General features: G+C 48.1%; 1 protein-coding gene across 3 annotated transcripts in view; it reads left to right on the top strand.

Annotated features, from left to right (window-relative positions):
- MAPK4 (mitogen-activated protein kinase 4) overlaps nt 1–21275 on the top strand; it is a 181541-nt gene that overhangs the window by 98832 nt on the left and 61434 nt on the right. For 2 of the 3 annotated variants that reach the window (XM_010376773.2, XM_030926013.1), the window contains exon 2: nt 6956–8364. In XM_010376773.2, the coding sequence (XP_010375075.1) occupies nt 7819–8364 (546 nt within the window). In that variant the 5' untranslated portion in view covers nt 6956–7818. Of the gene's footprint in view, nt 1–5955; nt 6034–6955; nt 8365–21275 lie in introns of those variants that run through there. The other variant, XM_010376774.2, reaches the window with a different exon arrangement.

Below are 21275 nucleotides of genomic sequence, written 5' to 3'. Positions count from 1 at the left end.
CAAGGACTTTTCAAGGCCTCTTCTCTATTTTAGAAAGTCAAGAACTGCAGATCTCCAAGTCCTTCCTCTCCATTAGTTGGCTATCGCTGTATAACAAATGTCCCAACATTTATTGGCTTAAAGACAACATTTATTACCATGCAGCTCCTGAGAGTAAAGAATCTGGGCACAGTTTAGTTGGTGCCTCTGACTCGAAGTGTCCTGCGATGTCCATCAAGCTGTTGGCGGGGCTATAGTCCACTCAGGGCTCAACTCAGGGAAGCGTTGTCTCCAAGCTCACTCACGCGGTGGCTGGCAGGTCCGTTTCTGAGAACTCACAGGGATTCCCCCACAGGGCTGCCTCAAGAGGGAGCAGCACCTTCCCCAAGAGCGAACAGGAGAGAGGGATTACCTGAGATGGAAGCTACAGGCTCTTTATAACCTGATCTCAGAAGTGGCATCCCATTCCTTTTGCCAAATTCTGTTCCTTAGAAATGAGTCAGTGAGTCCAGCACCCACTTGAGGGGAGGGAATGACACAGGGCCTGAAAACCAGGATCACTGGGGCATCTGGGTAGCTGCCGTCCACATCCTCCAGGCGCCTCTCTGACTGATGGGACTCAGCCCGCTTCCTGCTACACTTACAGTAGGGATCACACAGTTGACTCCTGAATGTTCCTGTGCTGTTTCCATAATTATTGTTGTGGTTCCACTCGCCCGATATGAATATAAGCTTCTTGAGGTCAGAAGCCATGTGTTCTACCTCTCCTCACTTTCCATTTAGACCAAACATGTGCTGAGCAAGTTACTCTCAGTTAGATCATCTCAGCCTCAAGTGAAAAAAAAATGTGAAAGTCCAAAGCAAAAATGTCTTAAACAGCAGTAGGGCTTGACAGTCTCTCTTGGCAAGAAAGCTGGAGGTGGGTAGTTGCAGGCATGGCTCAGCAGTGATGCCAGCAAGGTCCCACGCTCCTCTGCCACCTCCCCATGTGGCCTCAAGACAGCTGCTGCAGCACCAACACCACTTCCTCTACACCCGCATCCACAAACAGGAAGTAGGGTTTCTTCTTGCTTGGGAAGGAAACCTTTTCCCTTAGGACTCCCCAGCAGACTTTCCCTTAGACTTGTTGACCAGAACAGGATCATATGACCACCCCTAAAGCAATCACTGCCCAGCGGGAATTGTATTACCACAGTTGGTTTAGATTCATGGTCCTCAACAGGGATGGGTTTGGGAGATGACATTGCCTCCTGGGACTCTGGGAAATGTGAGTCTGACCCAGGAACTAAGGAGTGCTATTGGCATTTAGTGGGTTGGGATCAGAGTTGTTAAACTTCCAGCAATAGTGTATGGTACAGTCCCATAAAGCAGAGAGAACTGCAGAAGCTGAGGCCAGAGTCATTGTGTAATCACCTGAGTGAGCTTGGAAGCAGATCTACCTCCCTGTTTGAGCCTTGAGATGACTGCAGCCCTGGCCAACAGCTTGACCTTGAGTCCGAGGCACCCAGCTCGGATGCCAACACCAACCCTGTTGAAAACTGCTGATTGAGACAAGTGATTTTTCAACCAGAGGTGATTTTGTGCCTCCCCCATAGGTGACAGTTGTCAGTGTTTGGCGACACTTTCAGTTGTCACAACTTGGGGGTGTGACTGGCATCCAGGAGGCCGAGGCCAGGGATGCTGCTGAGCACGCAGTCATGCACAGGACAGTCCCACTGCTAAGGAGCACCTGGCTCAAAATGTTGACAGTGCTGAGGCTGAGAAATGCTGGTTTAGACCCACTGGGAGTCATTCCTGAGTGGGCTTAGCTGCCTGATGGCTGAACCAGACCTGGTTTGTTCGTGAGGAGGAAGCAGGAATGTTTCCTGGGTAGGTGGCCACAGTCAGTGTCAGCTACAGGCTGTGCTAGTCAGGATGTCTGCAAGTCAGCCAGCTCGTCCCAAGGATGCTCAGTCCCTGTGCCACAGGCTCCAGCGTGGCTGAGGTTCACAGTTAAAGGTCAAGAACATGATGGAAGGTGGGGGTGTGGTTGTTTAAAATCAAGGGTTTTTTACTCCACTTTTAATATCATTTCAACATTCTATTTCTGGGTTTCTCTTTCCATAGAATGGGGTTACTGTGGCCTCCATACTGGGTTGAACACAGGCTGAAAAGGTGGCTTGCCTCTTGCTTTGAGACATACCACAAGGTGTGCCTACCTTACATTTTTCCCTCACTGGGCCTGAAAACTCACACTGAGCCTAGATGGTTTGTGGTAAGTCACTCGCTGGGGCTGAGATCATATTATGGCGATTAGAGCGTGAGCGCTGGACTCGGACCAACCTGAGTTGGCATCCCAGATTCTTCACCTGCCAGAGGGTGACTGGGAAAATCACTTCCCTCTTGGAGCTCCCTGGAAAATGATATCAACCCCACAGGGATGTTGTGAGACCCAACTGAAATAATCAAGTGAAGCCACTGGCCTCTGGTAAACCCTCAGGACATGCAGTTCCACCATCTTCATCATGTCCTCTTTGCCATCTCTCCAGAAGGCTTCTGTTAAAATGCAAGTGGGGTGGTGGAGTGAGGCACATCAGCCATACCACAGAATTGCAGAACTAGAAGGGACCTTTAGGGCAGATTAGGTAGCTTTTGGAAAGAATTTGCAAATGAGCTGAACCAAGCCTCTCCTCCTAGGGTAGCTCCCCAGGAGGCCAGCCAGGCCTGGGATCGTGTCACCATGAGGGGCAACAGGAAGACTGAGTCCAAGAGGAAAGAGACAGTGCAGTGCAGGAGGAGCCAGAAAGGGGTCGGGTCCCAGCACACTTCAGGGCCTGCTTGTGAATGAGCTAGAGGGTGTTCCCGTGGAGTCTAGAGCAGAGGTCCACGAACTGCAGCCCACAAGCCTAATCTGGCCCAGCACCTAGTTTTGTAAATAAAGTTTTATTGAAATGCAGCCATGCTCCTTTGTTCAGGTATTGTCTGTGGCTGCTTTTTTGCTATAAAGGCAGAATTAAGTTGTGTTGAGTGGTTTCAACGGAGGCTGTATGTCCTACAAACATGAAAATATTTCTTCTCTGGCTCCTTATAGAAAAAGTTTGCCCATCCCTGGTCTAGAGGACTCCATTCACATAGACCACAGTGACTCATTAGGATCACGAGCCTTGGAGTCAGACTGACTGCCATGTGAAGGTGCCACCTAGAAGCACGCAGTGCGTAGCCTACTCAGCTGTAAACAGCGGCTCCACAGGTGAAGGGCTTCCTGTAAGTTTCAGAGTGTTTGGGAGAGGGGAAGAAAGCAGCGTCTGTGAAATGTCAGCACCTTGCTGGGGAGATAGTTCCTGTGGAAAGTCGACAGCATGAGGTTTGGGAGGATCTGAGCAGACAGGGAGGTGAGTCTAAATTTAGACTTTCCAAAGCTGATGTGTACACCAGAGCCCCAGGAATCCCAGAAAGGGACAGTTGGCACACGCCATCTTGTCTCTGGTTTGCCTCCACACGTTAAAAGGCTGGATGAGTGAGAGAATAATTAATTGGCCTCAAATAAGCTGTTGCCTGAGAGTCAGTGAGAAAGCAGTGAGAGCTGAAACTCCATTGTTCAGAGTCCTGAGGGTAGAAATTTCTATTCCTGTGTTTTATTACAATGCCCAGCCATGGAATCATGGGGACCTTCACTGCCCTTGCGAGAGTTCCATGCATTCCTCTTGCTGGGTGTCATTCAAGCACGACTGAACGAGTGGCCTTTCCATCCCAGACCGTGAATGCCACCTCCCTGGTTTTGAAATCACACCTGTGGTTCGGAGCAGTTCTGAACCATCACCTTTGAACTGAGGATGGTTGGGCTTTGCCCTGAGAAGCTGCACCACACCAAGAGCTGCCACAACCACTCCCCTGCCCAGGTGGACACATCCAGATGCCAGTCTGCTCCTCCCCATGGCTGATGGGCCCCCACCTCTCAGCATATCATGCAAGAAATGGACCACTAACCTGAGACTTCTTAGGTGGTGGATGCCTTGTAATCAGCCCACCTAGTGAGAAAGGCAAAGGGTTTGCAATGCAAATTACAGAGGAACTGGGGAAAGAAACAGAAAAGGAAGAGGCTTGAGAAGAGAGGCATAATAATAAACTCAAATGGGAACAGGGAAATGGTCAGACAAGAGGCTGCCTGATTAGAGGACTGAAACTCTAGAGAGGCAGCATCTAAGCAGAAGATGTTACTAAGAGGATTGAAGTTCAGAAATATTAGTTGGTCTGAGTGGTTAGGGCTTGTTGTGAGATGCGCCCTTTGAACAATTTCCGTGGCAAGTATCACAAGGGACAGTGACCCCTAGGAAATGTAGGCATCACCACTTTGTAGACATAATGAATGGCACTCAGCTCCTTCTAGTCCACGGATATTTTATATGCCCTACTTTGTGCCCTGTAAGCTACTTGTGAAGCTTACAGTCTAGTTGGGAGATGGACATGTACAAAAAGGTAAATAACAGCCCAGGCTAATATATGGTAAATGCCAAACACAGCATACACACGAATGCCACAGGAGTTTAGAAAAGGGAGATATGTCATTGAGAACCGGGATGGATGCTTTAGGAAAAAAGTGAGACTTTGGATTCTGAATGATAGGATTTCAACAAATGGGGGTGGTTGGGAAGCAGGAGAATATTTCAGGAACTGGGAAGGTATAAGCAAAGAAGCCAGGCAGGAAAGAGTCTACTTAGTGGCCCACAAGAAAGGTGGAGTGGCTGGAATCGAGGCTTTCCACCTTGACATGGTACTTGCCCCCTAAAGCTGACAGCATGTTGGGAAGACCACTGAAAAAGAGACACACACACAGGGGGGACAGTCCCTCCCATGCATGAGAGGGAAAGAGTTTTAAAAATAAAAAAAGCACCTCTTAATTATTCGCAGATTATCTGCATTGCAGCTGATCTCAAGCGAATCTTGCATTCAGCTTGCTTGTGATGTCATCCCCTCTCTGCTTAGGTGCTCATTCCTCTCTCTGTTTACAACCCAGCAGGAGCTGGAAAGGGAAGAAGGCTTAAGCATGTCTCTTCCTAAAAAAGATAATAATATGCGATTGCCTCTTTTTGCTGTGCCCTTGGGAGCCAGACCAGGCTTGTGGGGAGAAAGAGAAGCTTCAATGTAATTGCCATTAGGTGACTTGGGCAGCAGGAGTCGAGGAGTGAGACAATGGGGAGCTGCGGAGGCTCTTTGATTCCCCTGAGTTAGGTGTCCAGGTGGACTTCACTAGCACAGGCCATAGAATCTGGTTCACTGGGTGCTCCCAGCACTGTCTCTTAGTGGCTGGACATCCTCAAACAGAGTGAATGGTATTCATTTATCCATTCATCAGATGGATATTGACCCTATCTATACTGAAAGCACTAAGCTGGTGCTCTCCAAGCCTTGGTGTCCTCACCTGTAAAGTGAGAACTGGAATCAGAATTGATGTTTCTCCGTGGAAGTGCTGTTGGCATTTGGGGGTGGAGGGGTGGATGTCAGTGGACATGCTCTGGGCATTTGGGCATGGAGGTGGGGATGCTCAGTAGAATGGTTAGCAAATCCGGCCCTGCCCATTAAATACCAGTAGTGACTCCCAGTCAAATAAGGTGAGGAGGGCAGTACCATCTCCAGATAACGACCACGGGCCTTGTTTGCTTAGATTGCTTCCCAATCTGAAATTCTGTAAGTCTATGGTTGTTTTGTTCCTGGACCCAGTAAAAACATGCAGAATAGAATTACCGAAGATCTGACAAATTATCAGAATCTTGAATACATCTTATTCAAATATAAGGGAATGTTTAACTAAACAGCAACAATAGGTAACATCTGTTGAGCAATTACTATGTTCTAGACCCTTGGCAAATTTCTTTCATTAGAAGTCTTTACAGGGGATCTGATTGTTTACTATTTCAGATCATCTGTGTCCCCTAATTTTCCCCCTTAATTTCAGAGCATTGAGTTGACTATTGTTTTTGCTTCATTTATCTTTGCAGAGTTGTGCAGACTTCAGATAGGAAAGTGTCTCTACAGAAGGCCCTGCGATATGATGAGAATAAAGCAGCAGTCTGCCAGGTTCATGCCTTTGTGTTGGATACAGTGTTCTTTCTTTGTGTGTCTGTGGTCTTTATGAACTTAGAAAACCTGCCAGTCTCTTAGACGCTATGATATTACCTTACTTCAGAGATCTGAATTTACATTTCTAGTTTTGCAGGGTTTTTTCTCCCCACTTAGCTCCTATACCTGTAATTTGAGTCAACAGCCACCAGAGGGCAGGGACAGTGAAGTTTAGATTTGACCCATTGCTTTGAAGAGCGAGGTCACCATTGTCAAAAAGAATACAGCTCACCATGCCAGTCTTGATGTAGCATTGGGAACTCTGCACCCTGGTTTCTGGGCAAAGAGAGTCCTTTTATTACGGGTGGCAACATTATTTCCCTGTAATTTGGTACATGGGCTTCTTCAACTTACGTGGAAAGCAAGAGATACAAATGTCATTAAATCTCAGTCCCTGTGAAAGCCTCTTAAAATGTTCAAAGACATTTGTAAAAGAAGGAAGAAAAGGAACCCAAGTGCAAAACAAGGGTATCGATCCTTTGTTTTCTGTCTGCAACTCGTTACTTTCTACTCTCACCCTTCCTAACTAGGGCTGATGTGTGTGTTTGGAAAGCATAACACAAATTAACTTTGCAAAGGTCAGAAGGGATACTTCTCCCCCATAATTTGCACATGTTAACCTTGGGGGAGCCGGCACTGACATAAGAGGCACAACATCTGATGGTCTTATCAAGTCAATCCATCTTCTCTCTCTTCCAGGGGAGTGCTATGCACAGCAGGAGGGTGGCTGGGCAGTGCAAAGCCCGGAATCCCCTGAGCAAGCAGTGTTTCAGCTGGCTGGACAGATCAAATAACACTTGGGCTGGTTAACAAAAGACGCAAGTGGGAAGGTGTTGGAAGCTGGAGTATGGAAATTTACCCAATGTTATCTCTTTGACAGGGAAGCAGACTTGGTCTGAAAGATGCCACATTCCTGCAGCCTCTCTGGGTGCAGTGGAATACAGTCTTGGGCAAGGTGGCGTGGATGAGCTGGCGAAAGAGGATGCTGCCCATATCCAAAGGCTCCAGAGGATACCGGCCTGGCAGCTGAGCTCCCCTGCATCTGGAACCTTGGGCGTAACTTGGTGTAGAGCTCATGAAAGGTGCTTGGGTTTCTCCAGCTTTTTTCACCAGTGCTCACCAGACCGGCTCAGGTTTTGGAATCTAAGGTGAGCTGGTAGAAATGGGAGCGGTAGAAAGAAGCCCCTGGATGCCTCCAGAATTCATTGATGGGATCCCTGCATACTGCTTGGAACACAGAGAGAGGCTGTGACACAGCTGAGCTTTGGAGCATCTTAAGTAAAGGAGTTCAGCTCAGCAAACAACTCTTGCATTTCAGCCTGTAACAAAGTATTCAAAGGGGAGGGTTTCTGCATCTTTTACTTTGCAGTCCACTATGGTAGAAAACTTGACATTCCATAGATAATGATACTCGGTTTTCTTTCCAAGATGCCAGATTTAAAAAGAAACATGAGCCATTCTAAGCTTTAAGGCGTGTTCAGGAAACACAGGAATTAGTGGACAGACCTCCCAATGCAGGTTAAGGCAACAGCCTGAGCCCCCAACTAGTGCAGCTCAGCGAGCGTGGCCATATGCCATTCTCGTCTCCAGAGAGCTGGTGGCAGTGACCTCACCGGGAGAAAACGCATCCCTCAGCCGTGGGACTTGACAGAATGAAGTGTGCGAGGGAGGCCACTAGCCGAGACTTGGCCTTTCCTGACTGCCCCTGTGTTACCTGGGCAGCTCCAGATCACTGAGCCCACAATGGCTGAGAAGGGTGACTGCATCGCCAGTGTCTACGGGTATGACCTCGGTGGGCGCTTTGTTGATTTCCAACCCCTGGGCTTCGGTGTCAATGGTTTGGTGCTGTCGGCCATGGACAGCCGGGCCTGCCGTAAGGTCGCGGTGAAGAAGATTGCCCTGAGCGATGCCCGCAGCATGAAGCATGCACTCCGAGAGATCAAGATCATTCGGCGTCTGGACCACGACAACATCGTCAAAGTGTACGAGGTGCTCGGGCCCAAGGGCACTGACCTGCAGGGTGAGCTGCTGAAGTTCAGCGTGGCCTACATCGTCCAGGAGTACATGGAGACTGATCTGGCACGCCTGCTGGAGCAGGGCACGCTGGCGGAAGAGCATGCCAAGCTGTTCATGTACCAGCTGCTCCGCGGGCTCAAGTACATCCACTCCGCCAACGTGCTGCACAGGGACCTGAAGCCCGCCAACATCTTCATCAGCACAGAGGACCTCGTGCTCAAGATTGGGGATTTCGGGTTGGCAAGGATTGTTGATCAGCATTACTCCCACAAGGTATGTCTGGCTGGAATGGCGGATATCGGTGGTCCACAGAATCCCCAAGAATACTTACAGCACTCCCAAGCTATTCCTAGCTCCACGATAGTCAGAGGACTACAGTTAGCAATTAGGGGAGGTTGGAGGGTGCTAGGAAGATCATTAGCCTGAAAAGTTGTTGGAGGCATGGAGAGAGATCTGGTTCTTGGTCTTGGCTCTGCTGTGTGGCTTTGATCACTCTAAGCTGTGCCAGCAGAAGCTGGACTAGATGATCTCTAAAATTTCTTCCAGCCCTAAATTCTATGGCTTGAAAACTATGTGGTTGGTGAATTTGCCTCTAGCATCCTCTTATCCCTGCTGTCCACTTAGCCATCCCATGTCCTTCCTGTGTGCTGAGGACACCCCCTGAGGCTTCCCACCCTGTGAGCCTCATGCTCTGGTTGGTCTCATCTCCCTCATCCCATCCAAGCTGACCCACTCAGTGTCCATTTCTCTCAGTCAGTGGACAGCAGGCACAAATGATTGATCTGATGAGCTAATCCTCCACTGTACCTTATCCAGCTAATGACTCAGTTCTCCCGGGTCCCATGATACTCTTGCCTCTCAGTGTGATGCGAAAGCCATGGCTGGCAGACTGTACTATTGAGATCCCCCGTGGGGGGTGCTAAACACTCTACCAACTGCAGGGATCAGAGCTGACCTGGCCACTCTGCTGGAGACAAATGTCACACTGAGTTGTTCTCAAAGGCCCAGACCTCCTCTTACCTGATCCACTCCTCTCTTCAGAAGCTGGGAGTCCTCTGACATTCCCTTCCTTCCCCTGCCCCAGGTTCCTGCCACTTTAGGGGTGCCTCGGAGCCCCTCAGCGTGAGCATGTTGCCATGTACTCTGCAACAGAGCTGGGGGCTGAGTGTGGCTTCCAGCCTCCTGCCCAAATCTTGATGCTACAAAAAATGTTATTAGAGTAAAACATCTCCTTGGGAGTAGGTGTACAGTAGTCTATTATCATCCAAGGGGCTGGGGTGGGTCATGAAAGGGGAGGGTGGCTTTGACCTTGAAGGTGCTTTGACTGTCTCCCTGAGCCCCATTCCTCTGCCCTCCCTTAGCACCCCACATAGAAGGGCACTGATCTGCCTGCTACAGCTGCAGTGGAGGGCGTCACAAGGCGCAGGGAGCAGGGCCCCCCATCTTACCCTCCCTGGCTGGAACTTGGACTCCAGCCCAGATTTCAGACCCCAAATCAGCCTAGCTGGCTCTGGCTCCTTGGTGCCACAAATTACTTAGCGACCTTAACCATGAGCCTGTCCTCTGCCCCGCTCCTGCAGCCAAGCCATCTGTCAAAACTGACAGCCAACTCTGTAGGAAGGAATGTCCATGACGTGGGGCCGGGGGAGGCAGGGAAAAACAGTGCCCTTATATCTCTTTCTGATACCCTGAACTGCTTCTTCCTTCTCTTTCTTCTAAGGAGCAATGACTCCAAACCACCAAACCAAAGGTTTCAATCCAAATCTGTTCTTACTTGGTAAAAGATCTAGAAAATCCACAAGACTCTTATATGTGGGATGCACAAAAACTACCTTGTGAATTGGAATAAACCAGTACATTTGAGCATCATGTGATGAAAGGACCTGATTAAGTGAGTTGCGACAAGGAAACAGCTTAAGACAGCACATAGTAGGCCTTTAGGAAGGTCCGGGAAGATGGTTTATAGTGGCATAAACTGGCTATCATAATAATTCTTTGGGGGTGACATGGTGTGAGCAAAAGACCCTTTAGGAGGAGTCACAGGTCCGGGTTCCTTCTAACAGTGTTAACTTGGACACTTACCCCTGGGACCCTCAGTTTCCCCTCTTTGACATCGATAATAATTATGCCCTATCGGCTCCTCTGGCTTATGGTTAAGAATCAAAATGGTCCATGAATGTAAAATTCCTTGGAAAACAGTCAGGACTGCATCCATTCATTTAATGGGTGTTTGCTGAGCCAACATCAAACCCAAGCTCAGTGCTGGGAGCTGGAGAGACCGAGGCTCACATGGTCCCCCAGCGAACCTGAGGGCTGGGCTCAGTGTTATCCTGTCACTTGGGACTGGAAGCCACTTCCCTGGTTGAGACTTCCATTTTCCCAATGCAGAGGAATTTCGATGTTCTGGCTTGCTCTTATCGGGTTCTCTTTAATAAAATTCGCTGTGGGAGGTTAAAGAAATCACTGGAGGCAGTTACGAGCCCAGTAGGCACTCACATCATCCCTGCGCCCCCGTGTTTGGCAGACACCACCCACCCCCACCCCACCTCCTCCCTTATACACTTTCTGCTTTTAGCTTTCTGCCTTCTCTTCCCCCAGTGATGATGAAAGGCTTATATTTGGTGCTTTTATTTATCCAATGTGCATTTAAATCAGTTCTCGTTTAATCCCCATAATGCTGTGAAGCACTTAGGGCAAATGGTTCATTTTAAAACAGAGAAAAACGGCTTTCTCGAGCTTACACAGCTGATGTGGCCAAAGGACACAGGGACTGAGGCTTCTTCCTCTCCTGGTGGAGGGTCTCTGTGAGCGCCGTCTCCTTCATGAAATCTTTCCGGATTCTGGGTTGGAATTAATCATTCCTTCCTCTGAATTCCCATGGCACTTTCCCCATGCCATCACGGGTATCTTCTAACACTGATCACTCTGCTCTGTCCTAGGAGTATTTGAGTCTGTCTCTTTGTACTCTCCCAAGCCAAGAGTCCCCTGGCCTCTTGAAAGCTGTCTCTCCTTCTTCGTGGTCCCCCTCCACGGATTCTGATCACTGTGCCTAAGACATGGCCCTCAATCGATTTTGTTGACTGTATCGAACAGATGGGAGAATAGTCATCTACTAGCACATTGCAGAAAGGGAGCTATTGGGTTCCTTGATTCTGTGTGGTTGGAAGGGTTGACTCTCAGAAAAAGAGCACATACTTCTTCCAGACAGTAGGTTGGTTGTGGTCAGACGTGTACATCTTCTGCGTGCATCTGCTCTTTCCAATGTGTTTGGCGGATGCTGTCTACACACAAACTTCTCAAAACTTAATTGCTTCTAAAGTTTTATGAATCTCCACTCCCTTTGAAGAAGACCATGCTCACCTGGGCTACAGCAAGTGCCTTTGTGTGGGTCACAAAAAAATGCCCCTTTTCCTTGGCTGAGAGAGCCCAGGGCCAGTGATAGGGTTAGTGATCCAACTGGAGCCTTGTTTGGAAAAACTCTCAGAACATTTTTCCTCTGCTCTCACACCACAACAATATACCCAGAAGACTTCCGTGACCTCAAAACATGTGGGGATTTCTCCCCACCAGCAAGCTAGCATCAGTTCTTCAGTGGACAGCAGCTGGATGTCCCCCAATTCAATTCCGACACTATTTACCTGGAGATAGTGTCAGATCCCACAGGTTGAGGGACACAAGACTGCCCCCTCCTTCCCACCAGTCATATTAATAAGTCCGCTCCTCCAGAACGTCTGATGGACTAGCTTCAAGTTGCAGTTCCCATGGTCCCCTCTTTGAGTTTAATTAATTCGCTAGAGGAGCTCACAGAACTCAGGGAAACACCTATTTACATTTACTGTAAGGGTTAGGGTTAGGTCCAAGTAACACTTACTTACATTTATTATGAAGGACATTTTCAAGGATACAAGTAAACAGCCAGGTGAAAAGATACACAGGGCATAGTCCAGAAGGGTCCTGAGCGCAGAAGCATGTGTCCCAGGGGAGTGGGGGCGCACCACCCTCCTGGCACATGGATGAATTCTTATTCACCCACCCAGCAGTACACAGCAGCCTGGTCCACATGCCTCCGATCTTTCTCATGGGTGGACAGTATGTCTCATTCGCTTCCACATCCCCTCCTCTAGTGCAGGGCCTGACACTGGGCACGTGTCCATTAGGTTCATTTAGTGAAGGAGATACCAAAGAAAACAGCCTTCTCTTCTCTAATGAGCAACTTGCCACGTCGGGGTTTCAAGTTGCAATCAGGACAGATGCTGGGTGTGCCCCGCTACTGCACCACCCCTGGGGGTCTTGGTCTTTGCAAGGTCTAGGGGGCATGTAGAGGCCCCTGCAGCCCACACTTGGGGAGATGGCGTGGGTGGCAATGGAGGGTGTTCCCTTTCAACAGGGGCAGTCTGGAAAACACTGTCCTCTGTGCTATTCTTGCTCACCTCGCCAACTGCATGACCTTGGGCAAGTCCTTTTGCTCATGTAGTTTATCACTAGAATAGATGTGTAAAAAGACCTCACACCCATGTTGTCCATCCCTAGCCTTTCACAGATGACAAAACTGGAAGGGAAGGAGCCTCACTCAAGGTCACACAATGAGTGGCTGAGCCTGGGTTTTGACTCCATGTCTGCTGTTTTCTCAGAGCTTAACTTCCCTATTGTCTTTTCTGCCAAATTGGGAGAGTCGGGCCATTCTGCTTATTTCATGGGATTCCTGTTAGAGTCAAACGAAAAAGCGTGGCTGTCAAAGTGCGTTCAGATGTACGCAGGGCTAAATCACTGACCAAACTTTGCCCAAAGAGATGCCACGGCAATGCCAGGCAGACATCAGACATCAGTTTCCCCTTCACTGGGATACGGACCCCACTCCTGACCCACTGGCCTTGGGGCGAGTCGTGCGATCCCACCTGAGGGTGGCTTCTCAGCCCGTGGTCCTGTGACAAGCCCTTTCTACTGCCTCCTCTGCAGGCCCATTAATGAGTTCTTCGTTGTTTGTGTTGAGAAGAGGCAGTTGAAGGATTGGAGCGTGCTTTCCTCTGAATTTATCCTATTAGGAAGTAGACGATCTCAAAAGAGAAAAAAATATATCATTAAGACTTCACTGAGCACTTTGTAAGGCCTAAGAAAGGTCAGGAACCACCTCAGGAGTGTGCGGAGGTCCTGAGGAGCGCGATGACAGCCTGAATCACAATGAGTGCGTCGCTCCAGGAAGGGCCACCTCTCCTCCTATCATAGAGTCCTTGCTGGGGCTGCCGGGGGCACCACCCACTACCCTTGCTTGTAGCATTTATTTTACCCTGAGCTCACTAAACCTGCTCATCTCCACTACAACATTCAAGAACGGTCAAACTCCTGATCCAGTAACCTTCTATGACTAGCGTGCGTCACGGCATTTACAGTAAAACTAGCCCTCTATGGCTCACACCTCTGACTGTCAAAGGCACATATAGAGGCCCCATTACTGGGTCTATCATTCTTGCAGCAGCACTTCTAAAATTAGGTGGGTATGGTATAATACAAGTTACTTTAATTCTAACCCCCAGCAGAATTTATAGCATATCAGTTCCTCATTCTCTCTCTCTAAGGGATAATCATAACAAGTTCTATTTGCCTCTGACAGACTGACCTAAAATCACTCATTGCCTATTCTTTCGTAAGCCACATGGCGCTTGTCTTGCATGTATCTGCCTTTCAAAGGGGCAGTAAGTAGAAAACACCCAAGAAAGAAAGGAAGAGGAAGGGGCCCATAAGAATTTGGGGAAAGGCTCTCATGTTTTGATGGATCATTCAAGCAAGTCTGTTTCCTGCAGGGCTGGCCTGCCTCTGAGTCTTTCTACTTCATAGCCCTCTGTCTTCTTTCTTCATTCATGATCAGAATGCTTCTATGCCTTGCCTCCATATTTCATTAGGATGCCTTAAAAATTAACTAGCGGGCCGGTGTGGTAGCTCACGCCTGTCATCCCAGCACTCTGGGAAGCCGAGGCAGGTGGATCACTTGAGATTAGGAGTTTGAGACCAGCCTGGCCAACATGGTGAAACCCTGTCTCTACTAAAAATATAAAAATTAGCCAGGCATGGTGGCATGTGCCTGTAGTTCCAGCTACTCAGGAGGCCGAGGCAAGAGAATCACTTGAACCTGGGAGGTGGAGGTTGCAGTGAGCCAAGATTGCACCACTGCACTCCAGTCTGGGCAACACAGTGAGAATCCATCTCAAAAAAAAAAAAAAAAAAAAAAAAAAAATTTCAACTAGCATAGTGATTCTCAAAGTGAGGTCCCAGACTAGCAGCCTCAGCTTCACCTAGGAACTCATTAGAGATACAGATTCCCAGGTTCCATCTCAGACCTACTCAAACAACAGCCCTGAGGGTGAGGCCCAGCAATCTGTGTTTTCAAAAGCCTCCAAGGGATTCTGATGCTCCCTGAACTTTTAAGAACCATTGACCCAAAGAAATGGTATCGCTTATCTCAGGACAGAAAACTGATGCTCCTGATGTGTTTGCTGATGCTTGGAGCTGTGGCTCTCAAACTTCAGCACAATGAAGGAGACTAAGAATGCCTCCTTCAGCACAATGAAGGAGACTAAGAACACAGGTGTGTCTGAAGCAGGTGCCTTAACTAGAAGGGCCGCTAACGGTGGGAATCTCAGGCACTGTGACAGGGAGTCATGTGGATTGTTTTAAGCAGGATGATTTTGGAGGGCCTCACTCATATCACCTTGGAAACTGCCTGCTCCCCCATGGCACAAGTTTACTGAAAAGCTACACACACCAGGGACTAAACCTATAGGAGGACTGTTTCTGTTTAGGTTTGATTTTTAACAATTAGGTAATACAAACAATAATTTTGGAAAACATAAGCTTTTCATTCTGGTGTGAACTACTTCACCAGATGTTATTTAAAAGCGAAAACACTTTTTCACAGTTCAGCAAGATTGAATGTCTGATTGAGGGCTCAGCAAATTACTGCAGTTTGTTAAGTTTGTGGTTCAGTTTGAGGTCCCAAAGGAGGAAAGGAGGAAAAGAGGTACATGATGTCGAACACTGCAGCCAGCTTCCAGTGGCTTTGCATGGGAGCTCTGGTTGGTGGGGTTTACATGGGTTTAATCATGCTGAGGCCAGATGCGGTGGCTCATGCCTGTAGTCCCAGAGCTTTGGGAGGCCAAGGCAGGAGGACTGCTTAAGGCAAGGAGTTTGAGACCAGCCTGGGCAACAGCGAGACCCCATGTCTACAACAAATAAGAAAAAATTAGCCAGGTGTAGTGGTGCACACCTATAGTCCCAGCCACTCAGGAGGCTGAGACAGGAGGATCACTTGAGCCCAAGAGTTCAAGGCTGCAGTGAGCTATGATTGTACCATTGCACTTCAGCCTGGGCCACAGAGTGAGACCCTGACTCAAAAAAAAAAAAAAAAAATCATGTTGATCAACTTCATTTCCTCCCTCTCCTGGGCACTCTGTCTTCCTTTGATGGCTTCTTAGGCCGAGATAACCTCCCCCTGTCTGCCTGAGAAAACACACAGAAAGCTCTCCTAAAGCACAAATTCTCTCCAAGCCGAAACGAGGAGAAATGTTCAATCTGTGACTGAAATGGGGTCTCTGCCGGTGATCAAGAGAGTGCCCTTTTGGTGTCTGTGCGCTTATATTCTGGTCTCCACAGTGCAGATGGTGACCCGCAGGGTACAGGGAGTGGGGAAGGACTTTCCCAGTACCCCAGAGTAGGAATGGGGTCCACAGGGCTGGTGCTGGGAGCAGAACCCAGCCATCCGCGGAGGCCGGATTTCATGGGAAAATGAGCTTGTGGATGGGCACTTTCTGAGGGCTCAGCTAGCAGGAAAGGTCGCTTTCTTCTGAAGCCACTAAGCATGTTATTCCAAATCAGTGGAGCTGAAAAGATTTATTTAAAAGGCTATGAAATATCCCTTTTTAAAGGGAAAAATGTGATCAAGGGGATTAGAACGGAGGCTGTACTTGAGAGTCAGGTGTCCCTGAACACCCAGGCAGACTTGGAAAGCTCATTGTGTTGGCGTTCAGTGCCTCCTTGTCCCCTTCCCATGACAGAAGAGGACCCCGGGAAGAGGCTCTTCCCTCTGTCCCTGGGCCTCCAGGGTCCTCTTCTACCCACTCTCAGAAGAGCACCACACCCAGGCCACCCTTCTGAGAAGCAACACCACTGAGCTTGGGGTGATATTATAAATCTTAAGCACAAGCCTGGCCCGGGAGATGACCAGTCAGAAAGGAAGCCAGCCAGGGTCCTGAAGCAGGGTCCTAGAGGCGCCCTGCTTGCCACCAGTTCACCCTTTATTGCTGGATCAAGGGGAGGACCAAGGGAGTCAGGGGCTTGGAGCAGTGGCTGTTGACCAGTCGGCTTGCAGTATTTCATTATTCACCAACTGGCCCAGCTATCTCAGTGCACATCAGCCACACTATGCTGCTTCCCTTGTATCAAAGTTCCCCCTTTCCAATGTGTCTGTGGGTCTGGCTGTCCACTAGGGGTGAGCAGTTGATTAAATGGCACAAAGGGCCAGGTGCAGTGGCTCACGCCTATAATCCCAACACTTTGGGAGGCTGAGGCAGGTTGATCACTTGAGGTCAGGAGTTCAAGACCAGCCTGGCTAACATGGCGAGACCCCCCCCCCCCTATCTTTCCTAAAAATACAAAAATTAGCTGGGTGTGGTGGTGGACACCTGTAATCCCAGCTACTTGGGAGGCTGAGCCAGGAGAATCTCTTGAACCTGGGAGGCGGAGGTTGCCGTGAGCCAAGATTGCACCACTTCACTCCAGCCTAGGCAAAAGAGTGAAACTCTACCTCAAAAAAATAAATAAAATAAATAAATGCCTCAAAGGGATCAATTGCCCCCTCTTCAGAAGCCCAGCCTGCTCACTCACCTGGTACTCCCCTCACCATGACAGCTGCCACCTCCTTTGGCAAGTACCAAAGCTCCCGAAGAATTCAACAGGCAGGAAGTCTGCAGCCCACTAGGGACGCTGGAGTAGAACTAGCGTTTCATGTAGTGCAGGCTTGCTGGTGACAAATCCTTTGTTTACTTAGAAAGTATATTTTTTATTCTCATGTTTACAGTTTATTTTCCCTGGGAATAAAATGCTGAATTGGCCGGACGCAGTGGCTCACACCTGTAATCCCAGCACTTTGGGAGGCCAAGGTGGGCAGATCACGAGGTCAGGAGTTCCAGACCATCCTGGCTAACACAGTGAAACCCCGCCTCTATTAAAAATACAAAAAATTAGCCGGGTGTGGTGGCAGGCGCCTGCAGCCCCAGCTACTCGGGAGGCTGAGGCAGGAGAATGGCATGAACCCAGGAGGCAGGGTTTGCAGTGAGCTGAGATTGTGACAGTGCACTCCAGCCTGGGCGACAGAGCAAGACTCCATCTCAAAAAAAAAAAAAAAAAAAAAAAAGCTGAATTTAGCATTCTTTTTCAATACTTCAAAAATGTCCTTGCCTTATTCCCTGTCCCTATTGTTTCTAAAGACTAGTTGGTCTTCATTCATAGGATTGTTCCCCTGTATGTAACGTGTCTTTTTTGCTCCAGCTGATTAATGAATATTATTAAATGGAATGAAGTGGGAGGGCCTTGGGTGATAAGTGTTGACTAATGAGTTCCTCCTTCCTTTTATACCCAAGATTTGTTGGTGAGAGAACTCACTCCCTCTCAGAGGGTGTTTTCAGTCCTGGTGTAAAGGACCTGACCTTCAGTCATTGCTCCAGTCTCTCCATTTGGGTACACCCAAGTTGTAAACGTCTCAGGAACAAGACACTGTCTTATTCTACAGGCAGATATTCTTTGGTTTATATCAAAGAAGGATAATTAGAAAATTGAATCAAATCCTTTTCCATTTTCTCCTGAAATGTGGTTGGTTTCTTTATTTAGCTTTGCTGCGGGAGCCTGTTGAGAAGACAGTAGTATAGAAATAGAAGTCTTGAGGGGGTGGGTATCGCATTGCTGTGATGATCCTGCCTTTTGTGGTTACCTTCTATTTCAGTCTCACACATCTGTGAGCTGGGAGAGACCAGCCCTTATCCTCGCTTCATCCACTGCCACTCCATTCCCTCATGTTGTAACTGACTTGTCACCATTCTCTGGAAAACACCATACCCAGTGACAACTCTGGTCCCACACACTGTTCCCTCTGCTCCCACATAAACTCCTACGTACCCCTGCAGACCCTGCTCAAATGTCTCACCTCTGTGAAGCTTCGCCCAGCTCCCCAGGGGAGAGTTAATCCACCTTCCTCTGGCTGTGCAAAGCCGCTATCTGTTTACATGCCTCTTCCCAGACAGACCCAGGAGGGCCCCTAGAAAAACATATGTATCTCTTTCATTTCTATATTCCTGGCACCTAGCATAGTATCTGACCCATTGTATGAGTTCATTCAATTGTTAATTGGCTAATGAACAAGCCAAGTCTCTTCCTTTCTATTGAATCAAGCATGGTCCTCAAGCAGAATTTCTCTTCCTCAGGGCAGCGGTCAAGGATTTGAAGTCATCTACCATGTCCCTCTAAATCTCGGCAGGCTAGAAACCCCCCTAGACAAAAATATTCAGGCACTCTTCTAAGTGCTTAATGGGTGTTAACTTACTAACTCCTCATTTGCTGTTGTTGCCCCCATTTTCTAGATGAAGACACTGAGGCACAGACAGTAACTTGTCCAGGGTCACCCGCCTGGTCAATGGCAGAGTTGGACTGCAAAGCCCAGTGGCAGCTCAGAGACTGTGGTCCCAGCCACTGAGCTCAGCTGCTCTGACAGCCATTCAGGTGACTGCATTTCCAGAGCTCACGCTATCCTGACTGCCCTTTCATTGACCTTCTTGGCAAACCTTTTTTTTTTTTTTATAAGACAGAGTTTGCTCTTGTAGCCCAGACTGGAGTGCAATAGTGCAGTTTCAGCTCACTGCAACCTCCGCCTCCCGGGTTCATGTGATTCTCCTGCCTCAGCCTTCCAAGTAGCTGGGACTACAGGCGCCCACCACCACGCCCAGCTAATTTTTTTGTTTGTTCGTTTATTTTTTGAGACAGTCTCACTCCTGTCGCCAGGCTGGAGTGCACTGGCACAATCTTGGCTCACTGCAACCTCCACCTCCTGGGTTCAAGTGATTCTCCTGCCTCAGCCTCCCAAGTAGCTGGGACTATAGGTGTGCACCACCTTGACCAGCTAATCTTTATATTTTTAGTAGAGGCACGGTTTTACCATGTTGGCCAGGATGGTCTTGATCTCTTGAACTCGTGATCCGCCCACCTCGGCCTCCCAAAGTGCTGGGATTACAGGTGTGAGCCACCACGCCTGGCCCATTTTTTTGTATTTTTAGTAGAGACGGGGTTTCACCATATTGGCCAGGCTAGTCTTGAACCCCAGACGTCAGGTGATCCACCCTCCTCAGCCTCCTAAAGTGCTGGGATTAGAGGTGTGTCAGACCCTTTCTTAAAATGTATCTTCCAGAACAGGTGCTATGTGATTTAGCCAGCACAGCATCAGGGGGATGTGACATTGCTGCTCTGTACACGTCACACTGTTCATGCTGCCCACGGTCTTTCGGTAGCCAGGTTGTACTGTTGGCTCATTGAGCTTGTAGCCAACTAACTTCTGTTAGCTCTGTATACTCTATTTTACATGAATATGGTTGATTTTTTTTTAGACCAAGTATAGGACTTTCTTTACCCTCATCCCTTGTAGATTTCATCTTCGTGGCTTCCTGCAAATATTGTAACCTGATGAGATCTTTTTGGATGTTTATTCTATCACATAATCTAATCCCTTATAGCTTCATAATTTATAAGGCTATCTTCTAGGACTTCACTCATATCACTGGTTAAAATACGTGTAAAGAGATTAGACCAAAGGCCAAGCCACTAGACACGCCCCTCTAGGGTGACACTGACGTTCTTTGGGTTTAGCCGTCAAACCAGTTATCAATTTACATAGTTACATACTTTTCTGACCCAAATTTTTCATTGTCCACAAAGATGCCCTCAGGGGTTTTGTAAATGCCTTTTTGACTTAGGGACACTGTAGTATCCTTTCATTCCATCTCAATACAATTTGAAACTCATCCTAAAGTTAAAAAGTGACATTCAAGCTGCATGACCAGCTATAACAGTTTTGATTCCTAGATACACAGAGCACACATGTTGGGAAACATCACCGCTTTAGAGAAAACCCAATGCATGAAAATCTAAACTTACAAAATTATATTGGAGGCTAGGGTGTGCTTAGGTAAACTACGGTTCATCCACTAAATAGAATTGTTATACAAATATGTTCTATGATGTTTTTGAAGAGTTTGCAATAACATAGAAAAACTTTGTGTAATAATGGTAAGTTTGAAAAGCAAGACACAGAATTGTGAAGATGGTATGATCATAAGTTTAAAACAAGGAGAAAACAACTACACATTTTTAAAAAATAGACTTGAATAGTCCTGAACACAGGACTATCTGTGGCCTGTTAGGAACCAGGCTGTACAGCAGGAGGTGAGCGGCTGGTGAGGGAGCATCCGCGCCTGAGCTCTGCCTCCTGCCAGATCAGCAGTGGCTTTAGTGTCTCATAGGAGCATGAACCCTATTGTGAACTGCGCATGCAAGGAATCTAGGTTCCATGCGCCTTATGAGAATCCGATGCCTGATGATCTGAGTGTAACAGTTTCATCCCAAAACCATCTCCCTGCTCCTATTCCCAGTCCGTGGAAAAAACTGTTTTCCACGAAACTGGTCCCTGGTGCCAAAAAGGTTGGAGACTGCTGGGCTAGCAGTAAAAACTCCAAAATGTTAACAATGGTTCGACAGTGCATAGCTTTTTTTTCTCCTTCTTTCAATAATTCCCAAAAATATATAAAATGAACACTCATGGTTTTATCACAGTAACCTTTTCAGGTGGGAAGTTGGGAAAGTTTGCTGCAACAGTTTACCAATTGCAAAAAGAGTGGCAAACCTGGATTATTCGGTTACTGAAGAAAAGGGTCAAGCACCCCAGCATGTGGCCCAGGAGTCCGCAGACAGAGACTCTCAACTGCCTTCTGCTCTGAGGTGCCCACTGTGTCACATGTGCAAGGGTTTTTTTTTGTTTTGTTTTGTTTTGTTTTGAGACAGGGTCCCACTCTGTTGCTCAGGCTAGAGTGCAGATCATAGCTCACTGCAGACTCCATCTCCCAAGCAATCCTCCTGCCTCAGCCTCCCAAGTGGCT

This window comes from Rhinopithecus roxellana, chromosome 21 (assembly GCF_007565055.1).
Source record: "Rhinopithecus roxellana isolate Shanxi Qingling chromosome 21, ASM756505v1, whole genome shotgun sequence".
Taxonomy (NCBI): domain Eukaryota; kingdom Metazoa; phylum Chordata; class Mammalia; order Primates; family Cercopithecidae; genus Rhinopithecus; species Rhinopithecus roxellana.
This window is presented reverse-complemented; position numbering and strand designations above follow the sequence as displayed.